Source organism: Drosophila novamexicana, unplaced genomic scaffold (genome assembly GCF_003285875.2).
Source record: "Drosophila novamexicana strain 15010-1031.04,08,12 unplaced genomic scaffold, DnovRS2.1 tig00000121-arrow-pilon, whole genome shotgun sequence".
NCBI classification, from domain to species: Eukaryota; Metazoa; Arthropoda; class Insecta; order Diptera; family Drosophilidae; genus Drosophila; species Drosophila novamexicana.
The window spans coordinates 1,773,671-1,785,329 of record NW_020824773.1 but is presented as its reverse complement, the minus strand read 5'-3'; the positions used below and the strand labels follow the sequence as shown (position 1 = coordinate 1,785,329).

The window sequence follows — 11,659 nt, the reverse complement described above, 5'->3', positions numbered from 1 at the left end:
TTAACATAGCCAAACAGAGATGCGCATAATTCTCTTATAAATTATCGATATTTACGATTGATACGGAAACACTCCAGCAAAAATGTTCGTAATAAAAGCAGTAACAGGAAAGTATTGTATTTCAGAAAATAGCAGTTATTTTTAATAATTTCTGTTTTGAACAGAACACAAAACTGATTTGTAAAAAAATATTTAACGTGCACATTTCCTTTCATAAAACTATATAACATTATATTCAAATAACATTCAGTTGAAAAACTGCTCCACAACTGTCCCATGATTGTAAATGTGTAGCTTGTAGGAGTAGACGTGCATGCATTTCTGTATGCTGAGCACAAGCGGCTCGAATGGATGGCAAATGAAGGCACATAGCTCGCGCGGAGTGAATTGACTGGGCGGCCTGTGCGCCTTGGTGTGGAAGCGAAACTTGATTAAATTGGTGGCACGATCGCGGAATACAATGGGCTCCACGGAGCACGCCTTCGGACGTTCCAGTGGAGAGATGAGCTTGTCATCATAACTAAACACATTGTAGTTAAGATATGGAGATGTTGAAAAGCTCTGCGTGCTGACCGGCACGCTGGGATTGTAGCGCAGCGCTGCTTGACGCATAAACGGCGCCGACTTGTTGGGATTTATGCAATTCTGTTGCATAAAATAGTGCGAGGAGGGCGAGGAAGGCGCATCGCCCGTTTGTAGCGAGCGCACATTGCATAATTTATCATAAAATTGCACCACTATTTGCAGAAGGTCCACAGAATCGTCATGGTAGACGCCAAGCACATCCTCGCTGCTCATGGCATAGAAGACATAGAGTCGTCGCGGTGGCTGAGGCTCGCCCGTCACCAAAATGGGTGTCACATCGCTGTCCTTTGGCCGTTCCTCGTAGCGCAATAATAGGAAATCGCTGTCGATTAGCTGCATTTTTTCAATTATCATGTTCTCTATCTGTAAGTATTAAAAAGTGGGGACTTTTAAATGGTACAAGTGCGAATCGAAGCAAGGCTCGGACACTTACAAAATCAAAATTCTTGTAGAAATCCTGATATTTTTGGCTCGCTTGTGGGCTATCCGGCTGTATCTGGCGGTACAGAAAACTCAACACTCGTTGTTTAATGTGCGTAATGGGCAACAAGGTGTTCACATCCAACATGACCATAAACATGGATGAAACGTCCTGGAATGCACAGTGGAGTGGTCGTGGACCGATTTCGTGCTCCTGTTTTATCAGCCGACCGTTGACCAGCTCATATATATAAATACTTTGGCGCAGCCGTGACAATATTGCTATGGTGTGGCCATGCACTGAGATGCCGTGATTGTGTGACAAGGAGATGGCATCCTGAGGGAGGCGCACTTCATCAGTAACAACGCCTTGTTGCAAGTCCACAACGTAGAATATGTACGAGAAGGGATCGACCTTATCAAAAACATCCGGATATCGTTCGTAGTCAGAGACAGCCAGGTTGCACCCCTGTAGTATGCACATTCCGGCAAGCAGCACATAGCGACTATCCTCTAGGAAGACGCTGAACTCCCGGTGCAGATAGAAACGTGCCGAGTCGCCTTGGCAAAGACGCAACACGTATTTGGGCTTAAAGAGCTGCTCAAATATTGTATTTCTCAGATGGTTGCCATATATTCTATCAATGTACGTCTCGGCGCTGCCTACGCCAGCCTCGCTTAATAGCTGGCTAACGCCAGATGTGCCTAAGCCCTTGTATGAGTACACTGGATTCAAATATGAACTATATTAATGTCTATTGTCAAACGTATTCATAAGTTACCAATAAATGAACGCTGGTCGTGGGAGAAAGCCAATAGCTTGCTGCCGTCCGGCGTGAATTTGCGCAGGTAAACAGGTGGTATTAAGATTCCAACCGTCAGGCAAGGGGTGATTGCTTTGTAGAATTGGCGCTCATATGATAGTTGAGGCGTTTGACTGAATTTATTTCGAGCAAAGCCCGATTCTCTATTTTGCAGCATATGCACAAGATTTTGCGTTTGCATACGCTGGTCAAACGAAAGTTTTTCCAAAATCATAACAAAATATTGCAAACAGCAAATGTAAATAACAAACAATATCGATAACGATAGGATTATCGCATAGCAACACAGTCCAAACAGTGTTATATAACGTATAGGCAAATTCGCAGCCAACTTCACGTGATTCAAGGCGCGCTGGCAAATTTGGGCTTGTCGGATTTTAGAGCTAACGTGAATTCAAAAGTTGACAATTTAATAAACTAAGTGCAGATTTAATTTTTCATAATTGTTGTTTACATAAAGTTTGTGTTTGTATGAATCGAGATTGAATGACTTTTATCGTTTAAGCATAGTGCTGCAAAGGAATATCAATTGCTGCAGCACTTGAAGTTGTCTGCGATCAATGCCATCCGAAGCCAGATGACGCCTGTAACGGTACTTGCAGCATCTTCACTTGAATTCGACTATTTGTATATTTCGCGTGAAGTTTACCCAGTCTCTCCTTATGTATTGTCCGTGTGATTCTATATGTAGTTTGTTAGATGCAAAATGAACGCGAACGAACTAACACGTGAATCGAACTCGGTAATTTAAGTACAAAGAGAACAAACTTACAACTCCTTCACATTTGCATTCGTGCGTATCTTTTTCAGATGGACTTGCGGACTTGTGGAAAGGCGATCCACCAAGTCAAAGCCAATGTCCGCGTGCGCAAGAAGTTTAGCGACGACGAAGAAGATTCGCCGACATCTGATGATGAAGAGGAAATGCAGAAGAAAAAGTGGGTACAAATTAGTAAAAAAAAAAAATTGCAAATATAAAATGCGCTGTTTGTCTTGTAGATTTATTGCTGTTATGCGTACTCTGCCACACTATGAGCCTAGCCAGACCTTGTTACAGGCTTTGGACGTAGAATTTACCAACGAAAGCTTGGCAAAACATGACACTACTTTCGGTACATACCTGCAGACGCAGCTCCTGGACTCAGAGAATGTCTGCTCAGTGCTGAGCATACTGCTCAGCATAGAGGATGTGTCGACAATGCAACTGTACGCCCAGCTTATGCAGCCTAATGTTCTGCTAAAGAAAGTTCAAAAACATTGCTTTAGCTTTGTGCTGGGCAAGACGCAAATCAATCCAGAGGAAGTTCTTGCGCCCTATTTGGACGAGGCTGTGCTTATACCGAAGGCTAGCTTAGATGCAGCACCTCTGCCTAAACAGCCCATCCTAGCGCTGCTACCGCACACACACGAGACTCTGCCAAGAAAGGATCCAAGGCGCCGTTACGTTGCAAGCTTAGAGCAGGTGACGCGCACCAGCATCCATCTGAAATTCAAACGGGGCGGCTTTCCAGCCGGAGAATCTGCGCTTGCACAGCGGTACCATGTGATCTTGCGCTCGCGCCGTACGCCCTTTCGCTTCATGTATCGTGCGATGCAGCTGCTTCAGGAGAATCCACAGCTGCGTCGCTATTTGTTTCCCATCCAGGGGCTGCAAACAGTGACACCCAAAGTGATTAAATTACCAAATGTGACGCTATTTAACCAGAGCATTGCGTCTAACATGGAGCAACTGCAGGCAGTTCAACATATCGTTAATGGCCCCAGCAGCCTAGCGCCCTACATAGTGTTCGGACCACCTGGTGAGATTAAAAAGTCCTTAGATTTGGAGGATCAACAATATAAAAATATTTCTTAAATCTCGTTTACAGGCACAGGCAAGACCACAACTATTGTCGAGGCCATTCTACAGTTGCGACTTCGACAGCCGAGAAGTCGCATTCTTGTAACTGCCGGTTCGAACTCGGCATGCGACACGATTGCCTTGAGAATATGCGAGTATTTTGCTAGCAATGAACGTTTGCAGGCGGTTTTGGTAGAGCGGGCCAAAGAGTCACGTTTGGTTACGGAGGACGTGGAGCTAGATCATCAGCTAATGCGTCTCTTCTCTCGATCTGTGTATGCCAAAGGATTAAATTCGGTGGACCCTCTGCTCCTAAAACATTCTAATTGTAGAAAACGTGTGTATGAGCATTCTAATGTGAACAGATTACGCAAGCATGGCATAATAGTGGCCACACTGTGCACAGTGGGCCGTCTAGTGACCTTAAATTTGGGCAAATTTAACTTTTTCACACACATTTTCATTGATGAAGCGGGCGCCTCCACGGAACCCGAGTCGCTTATTGGTATAATGGGAATTAAGCATCAGGACGCTTGCCATGTGATACTCTCGGGCGATCACAAACAGCTCGGCGCAGTCATTAAGAACAATCGCGCAGCGCTTTTGGGCCTAAGACACTCGCTAATGGAGCGTCTGCTGCGCTGCGAACTATACGCCGTGGACGCCAATGGGAATTATGATCACACATTGCAGACGCGACTGCGTCGTAACTATAGATCCCATCCGGAAATCGTTGGGCTGTATAACAAACTGTATTATAATGATGAACTCATACCACAGGCGCCGCCGGAACAGGTCAATCTAGCAGCCAACTGGCGTATGCTGCCCAATACCGAGTTTCCGATTATATTTCAAGCCACGCATGGCGTGACAACGCGCGATGACCACTCCACCAGCTCATATAATATGCTAGAGGCACAGGTGCTTTGCTGGTATGTGAAGCATTTGCTCTCTAACGGCCTTGGCGGTGGTATTCGCGTGCAGCAGAAGGACATTGGCGTCGTGGCACCGTACGCGGCGCAGTGTAATTTTATCAATCAGCTGCTGCGCCGTCAGGGTCACTACAATGTGGAGGTGGGCAGTGTGGAGAACTATCAGGGTCGGGAGAAAAATGTGATAATTGCCACGCTTGTGCGCTCCTTTGCAAGCATAGGCTTCATGCGTAATCCGCGTCGATTGAATGTGCTTATTTCGCGTGCCAAGTCCTTGATGATACTCATTGGCAATCCGGTGACGCTACGCTATCATCCCGACATGAGGTACATCATCAACCAGTGCAAGTTGCATGGCAACTATTTGTTTAAGAAAAAGGACGGACTGCAGCGCCCAGAGTTCCTAAATGATTTTGTTGAAGAAGAGGTCGAGGGTAATGAAGATGAGTTGGATAACGAAATGAAGGTTTGGTATGCCAAGATGCCGCAAGACATTCCCGTAGCATTCTCCAAGTGCCCACAGCAGGCCGCAGTTATAACGGGTAAGTTTATGGGTAACAATATGAAATCCCAAAATACATAAGTAACTGCTAAAAAAAAGTGTTTTCTACAGATGACAGCAGTAGCGGCAGCAACTCGGAAACCACGGAATCGCTTTCCGATAGCAGCAGCTCGTGTGATTCTTCTAGCTCCGCCAACTGTCAATGCACACCACCACCGAATGAAGCGCTGGACTCGCACATGGCTAAGCTATCCCTAGGCAGCCCCGAAAAGATTGTCATTCGCACCAATTTCTTAAAGGCGTGCGCCGCCTGCGCATTAGAAACTACCAAGCAAAAACTGCTGCAGCTGCAGTAAGTTAAGCACAACCGTTTATATCATTAGTGTTGCAATTTGACTGCTCTCTCATTAGAAACCGCTTCAGAGGGGCCTGTAAGGTGTCTTAATTTCCAATTCAAGTTTATTCCCATTTCCTAATAAGCTTAATCTTCAGTTTGCAAGTTTCAAGAGTTGTTTCCTTCGTGTTCATCATAACATTTGAATATTTGTTGTCAATTTGCTTTTGTTTTATATTCATTTCATATTTTTTCCAGTATGTATTCATTTAAGTCAAGATTAAAGTTGCTGGGTCAGCTTAGTTGAAACAGTTCTATATTCAAATACTTTTTCGTATTTTTTTTAATCATGTGTGCACAGAAAAATAATTATAAGTATATATTAATTTCATCCAGAAACATGTATGTGCTATATCATTTTAAAGCATTCTCAGGAGCACTATTTTATATTACATTTAAAATGTCTGTCGGAAGTATTCACACGGCTGTGAAGTAAAAGAAAGAATTGATTTATTGGAAAATTCAAAAACATGTAATAGCTTTAAGTAAATCGAGATGACTTTCATGAATGTCTAGGTTTAGTGAACGCCAAGAATTAGTTTCTCCGAATTTTAAAACTTATTTTTATCAAATACCAAACGCATTTGGAAAAAACTAAAACTCTTAGAGAACAGCTTCAAAATAAATTTAAACCAATTGAAATGAAATGAAATATGTGAAGCAAATCCGTTTATTTTAAGTTTTATAAAGTCGAGTTAAATATGGTGTATCTAGATTATATTTAAGCAGTGACTATATTAAATTAGTAAACAGTTTACAAAATACAAATATAATTATAGTGTTTGTTTAAGATTGCGAAAAATGTTTGATTTTTATTTGAATAGTTTCGTTTAATTTTGTTTTCGAGTGGCTTTCAACGCTTTTCGTTTAAATTCGTTCAGTCTTTGTTAATTAACAACTTGGTTAAGTGCTTAATGTTATACTTTAATAAAAGAAAAGAAAACTACATTCGTAATTACAATTAAGAAATATTGGAAAAATAAAATGCCAAGTTTCTTGTTATTTATGATTAATAAGTATTATATTGCATATGTATTTGTTCGACTTCAAACCTTTACGTTTTTTGATTATTTTTATTATTAAAATATATTTAAGTAGCATATTGCATTTAGGGTATACATATATCAACGATCTCTCAAAAATTGTTTGCATGTAATAACTACATTTGGTATAAGAACCTCCTTTCTCACAACCCGTTTCTGCCAAGCCAGCCAACAGGTTAGTTCCACCGCCGCAGCTCATTGCTGTGAGTGTGTGTGTGTGTGTGCGACTACAACTACAAATAATAGTTCCTTGAGCTTAGAGCACAACGCGTCGAACGCCGCAATCCATGCAAAATTTAGCGTGCTCTATGACGAACTTGGCGCCACATTCGTGACAGAACTTGGACATTTTCATGCTCGAGCTCATGCCCGAGGAAACGTTTGAGGTGTTGCTATGCAGCGAAAGCTGCGATGTCGTAGGCGTTAAGTTAACACCCACACCATTATTGTTGTTGTTGTTTAAATTCTTTGCGTTAAGCTCATAGCTATTGTTGTTGTTGTTGTTGTTGTTGTTGTTGGTATTGTAAGCTACCTGCGCTTGAGATTGCTGCTGCTGTTGCTGCTGCTGGTAGCTGTAGTTTGTGTTTTGCTGCTGCTGCTGCTGTTGCGGCTGCTGGGCCACTGCCACGGGCAGCGAGTGCTCCGAGCTGCTGCTGGAATATTCAACATTGCCATCGCCAGTGTCGCCGCCCAGGCCATTGCCTGCAAACATGCGCTGGCGAGCCTTGAGTGTGCCATAGTTGCTTGCTGCTTGAGTGGAGGCATCCATCATGGACTGTTTGCCGGACATGGACAAGGCTCCACTGGCCGTGTGCGGGCGCAATTGGCTCTGGGTGCGCGGCGTGTTGTTGTTGGACTGCAGCTCGCTGGAGCGTTGACGGGACAGACTATATGGTGAGTTGCTGCTACATGATTGAAAATAAAAACATGTTTGTCAAAATAAAACGTTAAAATTGTGATTTAAAAAATATCGCATATCGTAAGATTGGGTATCGCACCTACAAGCTACATACATTTCATATATCGATAGGTCGATGCCATCATTAATCGATATACTATTATTTAGCTATATTTAAAAAAAATACTAGTTGGAACTATGCATTCGGAAGCTAGTCTATAATCAGAAAAAGTTAGCACGGACAAAGGACGACAAGATGAACCTATCAAAAGCCCAATTAAAAATGCCATTTTTGGCTGTTTCGATTCGGCTGTCTAGCCATTGTTGGCAATTCTATTAGGTAACTGAGGCTGGTATTATCTGCATATGTTGTTTGGTTAGTGGTATTATTTTGAAAAATATCGCTTATGCTCGTCGCAGGTATCGATTAATCGATAGTTTTTGACTTACCTGCCGTAAGCAGAGTCGTTGCTGAGCTTGGAACTGGCGCCGCGACGTGATGACTGCGATGAGGACATGGGATATCCATCCAGGCTACTCAGCTCATCCGAATCACCTGATGGCGATGGTGTCATTACCTTTAGATCCTGTTGTGCTTGCATTTGGTGCTTCTGTTGGGCATGTTCCTGACGCTGCATGATATCACGACGCACTGAGGCGCCCACCTCCTCGCCCAGTTGCTTGAAATCGTTGCGCATTTTCTCTATCACATTCTTGGCATTGTTGGCCTCCACATTGGGCGCTGGCGAGATCGCTGCTGCGCTCGCCGTTGAGCTCAGCCTTTTCTTATAACGAACGTGGCCAGTCTCATCAGCGAGCTCAGCATCGATCTGGTCCTCGTTATCGCTAATCTTGCTGAACTTGGCATGCTCCGGCTCGTTACCGTTCTCAATGTGGAGCACATCGATGGGTGTCTGAGCATTGCCCACCATATGGCGCAGCGAATCCGGCGAGATGGGCGAACGCCCCTGTGCATTCGGTTCGGTTTCAATGCTTATAAAGATTTCACGCTTCTGCGACTCCGACTCCATCGACTTCTGGGCCTTCTCCACATGGCAATTGTTGGTGCTGCTGCTGGTGGAGGCATTCGACTGCTGGCGCTGCAGTTTCTCATCACTGCTGGTCAACGGCGTCTTGTATGAGCTATTGCTATTCGGTGGTGTTTTGTAGGATCCACTGCTATTTGGTGTTGTCTTGTAGGAGCCACAGCTGGCCTGTGGCGATTTGTATGATCCTCCGCTACTGGACACATTTGAATCGGATCTGTGGGCATGAGTCTCTTTAGTGGAGGGCGCATAAAAATGGGCTTTAGGCGGTGTTATAAATTGGGAGCTATTGCCTGTTGTGGCTGGTCTTTGTGTGGCTGTTGGAGTCTGTGGTTGGTTCTGGTTCTGGGTCTGGGATTGTGTTTGTGTTTGTGGTGTTGAAGTCGCTTTCTGGAACGAGCGTTGCCGGCTCGTCGTGCGATTCAGCAGAAACTCGCGGCAATCCCGAAACAGCGGAAATTGCTCCTCATCATTCTCGTTCTCGAATGATGAGAGAAATTCCTCGAAATCAAAGTCATCAAACGTAGGCAGCACTGGCATATTGGGTAAATTCAATGGATTGGTGGCCAGCAGTTGCTTCTGCTGCTGCTGCCAGCACTGCTCGTCGAACTCCAGCGAACAGCGATTGGCCTCATCATCGGCACAGCTGCCCGACGAGATGTACTGCTCCTCTGGCGAGGCATCGTATAGAAATTGATTGCGCCCGAGACGCATCTTGCGCTTGAGCAGATTACGTGCCTCGCCGGAATGACGCCGCTGTTCCTGGGCCATTGTTATGGTTGACTGAGAGCTGCTGCGGCTCTGTGACAGCTGCTGTGGCGTGGAGCTGGCATCAGAGGAGCCCGCCGATGATTGCTGCACATTGAGATTATCGCAGGGATTGATCAGCTTGGGGTCTATGTAATCGCCCAATCGATTGCTGCCAAAGATACTCTCCAGCTTGATGGGTAATGGTGCAGTATTGCCACTGTTGTTATTGTTGTTGTTGTTGTGGTTTGGCGAGACCAAGTTTTGGGGTGGCTTGCTGAGGGGTTCTAGGCGCAGTGGCGTTGCAAAATTGTGTGCCACATTCTCGTTGTTCTCCTTGGCAACTGGCGGGCAGATGGGCGTCGTCAGCGGTGGTAGCTGACCACCATTTGGGTTTGCCGTTAGATTCTTGGCCGAGTTCTGCTTGCTCAGGTTGTTGCTCTTGTCCTTCAGCTCCTTGCTGTTGAGCTCTTTGTTGCTGGCTGCCACCTCGGCAGCCTTCGCATTCAGCTGCTCCAGCTCGTGCTCGTACTTGAGGAATACGGCCAGCGAGTCGGTCTTGGCCACGTTGCGTGTCGTCGGTTGCTTGGACGTGTTCGAGCTGTCCGTCTCGCTGCCGCCACCCAGCGGCAGTTTCATTTGCTGCTTGCGATTGGAGGCGCTCGTGTCGCGACGCACGACCCTCGGACTATGAAAATCATTGCCACAAGCGGCACGCACTGGCATCTCGTCATACTCCTCCGGCTTGAGGAAGTTGCTGGAGATGGGACCCTCGTCGGAGAGACCGCGCTGTATGGTGGGCCGATAGTTGCTGGCAAAGAGCGGTCGACTGGGCAGCAGTGGTGTGCGACGTGGCCCACGCAGCGATGAAGTGCGTCGAAAGTTCGATATGGGCGTCGCCTTTGGCGCCGTGCTTGTAGCGGTGGGTGTGGTCGTGTGTAGTTTGCCCAGTGTGCTCGTCAGCGAGGTGGACATGATCGGTGTGGCTGTTGTGTTCACCAGTGGTTCGTTGTCGGGTGGTGTGTTGGGTGAGCAGAGCTCCTCCAGCTGACGTTTGGCGGACAGAAACGGATCGTACTTGTCGTTAGCCTGTGGGCTGGGGCCGCTGTGTGTGCATGAAACAAACAAAAGCATATTAGAGAGCAGAGAAAACATTTGAGTTTTGACACTAGAGATTATGTTAAGCCCCGCCGCCCCTCTGTGCGTCGCCTGGTTGTCGTCTGAAAGTATATACTATAACAAACCTCTTGACGAGTGTGCGATCTGAGCTGGGTGGCGAACGTGCTTGTCGCTTGGTTGGCGATGGCGGTGCCTTTATATACATGGTGCCCTCTTCATCCTGCTCCAGCAGCACCAGACGTCGGCTAACATTGGTTGGTGTTTTGCGCATCGATGACTTGAGCTGTTGCTGTTGCTGCTGCTGCTGCTGCTCCTCCTCCTCGCTAGAAGCGCCGTCGTCCAATTCGTCATCGTATTCACTTTCTAGTAGCTTTGCCTTGCTTAGTAGCCGTTCCACTTCCATGTCAGCTTCATCGTAGTCTAGCTCATCCAGTTCTAAATCCTCTAAATCGTCGTCCTGTTCCTCTTTATAGTGCTCCTTTGAGACGTTGCTTCGTTCAAGGTGTGGCAGAAAGTTTTGGCCCAACGCCTCCAGATTTTGCTTGAGCTCTGCCATGGGCACTGCGCGCATTGGCTGCGAGCTGTTCATGATCGCCGGAAGATGGGTGCGTTTCTTGGGGCGGCATACAGTTTGAATGGTGCTCGTCTCCAGCTTGATTTGGATCTCGCCACGCGGTGAAGTTCCTTCGTCCTCCGAACCCGAGTACAAATCATGGGATGCTATGTGACGGAATGATGCCGCGCCTGGCACTGCGCGATGGCCCTGCTGTACATTGGCCAAAACCATCTCCTTGGAGGATAGGTCAAATTCGCTTGAGGACTTTGGTGGTTCCAGGGAGCGTATGTCAATGTTGGGATTCTCACGTGTGCGAATTCGGCGACGTGCTTGACGCACCAACGAAGTGGAAGACTGTATCTTGGGCGATACCTTCAAATCCTGCTCCTCAATATCCATTTTTATGTTGCAAATGTTAGTGCCACCTGCGGGCGTTGCAGCGTGCGGATCGAAAGTTGATTTCGTTGGGTTATAATTAGATTATAAATCAAATGAAATTCCCTTTCCACAAAATCTCTAGCTAGTCCCTATTAATTTATTCCATCCTATGCCTAATTTCATATTAATTCAAAAAAATACTGGTTTTAATATTCCTGGAAGAATTTCTTACGATTTTTAAAGTACAAATCCAAGATACTCCATCTAGCTCTAGTCTGGAACCCTTTCAATCTATGGACTGCAACTAATGGAGCTTTATGCTTGGCTGATCTCTCAAATGCTTAAATGCGCTGCGCATTAATTACGAACCATCAA

General features: G+C 45.8%; 3 protein-coding genes across 4 annotated transcripts in view; 1 reads left to right on the top strand and 2 right to left on the bottom strand.

Moving 5' to 3' along the window:
- Window positions 1-126: 126 nt before the first annotated feature.
- Window positions 127-2,080, bottom strand: LOC115757841 (DET1 homolog). Its single transcript, XM_030698273.1, has 3 exons — window positions 1,788-2,080; window positions 1,019-1,731; window positions 127-948 (listed from the first exon to the last, which is right to left on the bottom strand). The coding sequence occupies exons 1-3, from the start codon at window positions 2,041-2,043 to the stop codon at window positions 247-249; spliced, it is 1,671 nt and encodes a 556-aa protein (XP_030554133.1). The 5' UTR covers window positions 2,044-2,080; the 3' UTR covers window positions 127-246.
- Window positions 2,081-2,267: 187 nt separating this feature from the next.
- Window positions 2,268-5,701, top strand: LOC115757874 (putative helicase MOV-10). 2 transcript variants are annotated; one of them, XM_030698313.1, is made up of 6 exons: window positions 2,268-2,571; window positions 2,640-2,767; window positions 2,829-3,628; window positions 3,698-5,143; window positions 5,215-5,455; window positions 5,515-5,701. In XM_030698313.1, the coding sequence occupies exons 1-6, from the start codon at window positions 2,536-2,538 to the stop codon at window positions 5,546-5,548; spliced, it is 2,685 nt and encodes an 894-aa protein (XP_030554173.1). In that variant the 5' UTR covers window positions 2,268-2,535; the 3' UTR covers window positions 5,549-5,701. The 2 variants fall into 2 exon arrangements, with proteins under 2 accessions (XP_030554173.1, XP_030554172.1); XM_030698312.1 differs by having other exon boundaries at window positions 5,203-5,455.
- Window positions 5,702-6,199: 498 nt separating this feature from the next.
- LOC115758056 (formin-J) overlaps window positions 6,200-11,659 on the bottom strand; it is a 28,533-nt gene continuing 23,073 nt past the window's right edge. Inside the window, exons 6-9 of the mRNA XM_030698570.1 lie at window positions 10,476-11,331; window positions 8,687-10,336; window positions 7,889-8,557; window positions 6,200-7,445 (exon numbers count right to left, since the gene is read on the bottom strand). Of these exons, the coding sequence (XP_030554430.1) occupies window positions 6,797-7,445; window positions 7,889-8,557; window positions 8,687-10,336; window positions 10,476-11,331 (3,824 nt within the window). The 3' untranslated portion in view covers window positions 6,200-6,796. The remainder of the gene's footprint in view (window positions 7,446-7,888; window positions 8,558-8,686; window positions 10,337-10,475; window positions 11,332-11,659) is intronic.

Bases quoted from the DNA above. Each gene is read 5' to 3' on its own strand.
- LOC115757841 (XM_030698273.1), bottom strand. From the start codon at position 2,043: ATGATTTTGGAAAAACTTTCGTTTGACCAGCGTATGCAAACGCAAAAT. The intron at 1,732-1,787 runs GTAACTTATGAA...ATTTGAATCCAG, and splicing joins CGACCAGCGTTCATTTATTG to TGTACTCATACAAGGGCTTA. The intron at 949-1,018 runs GTAAGTGTCCGA...TAATACTTACAG, and splicing joins TCTACAAGAATTTTGATTTT to ATAGAGAACATGATAATTGA.
- LOC115757874 (XM_030698312.1), top strand. From the start codon at position 2,536: ATGAACGCGAACGAACTAACACGTGAATCGAACTCG. The intron at 3,629-3,697 runs GTGAGATTAAAA...TCTCGTTTACAG, and splicing joins CATAGTGTTCGGACCACCTG to GCACAGGCAAGACCACAACT. The intron at 5,144-5,202 runs GTAAGTTTATGG...GCTAAAAAAAAG, and splicing joins GCAGGCCGCAGTTATAACGG to TGTTTTCTACAGATGACAGC.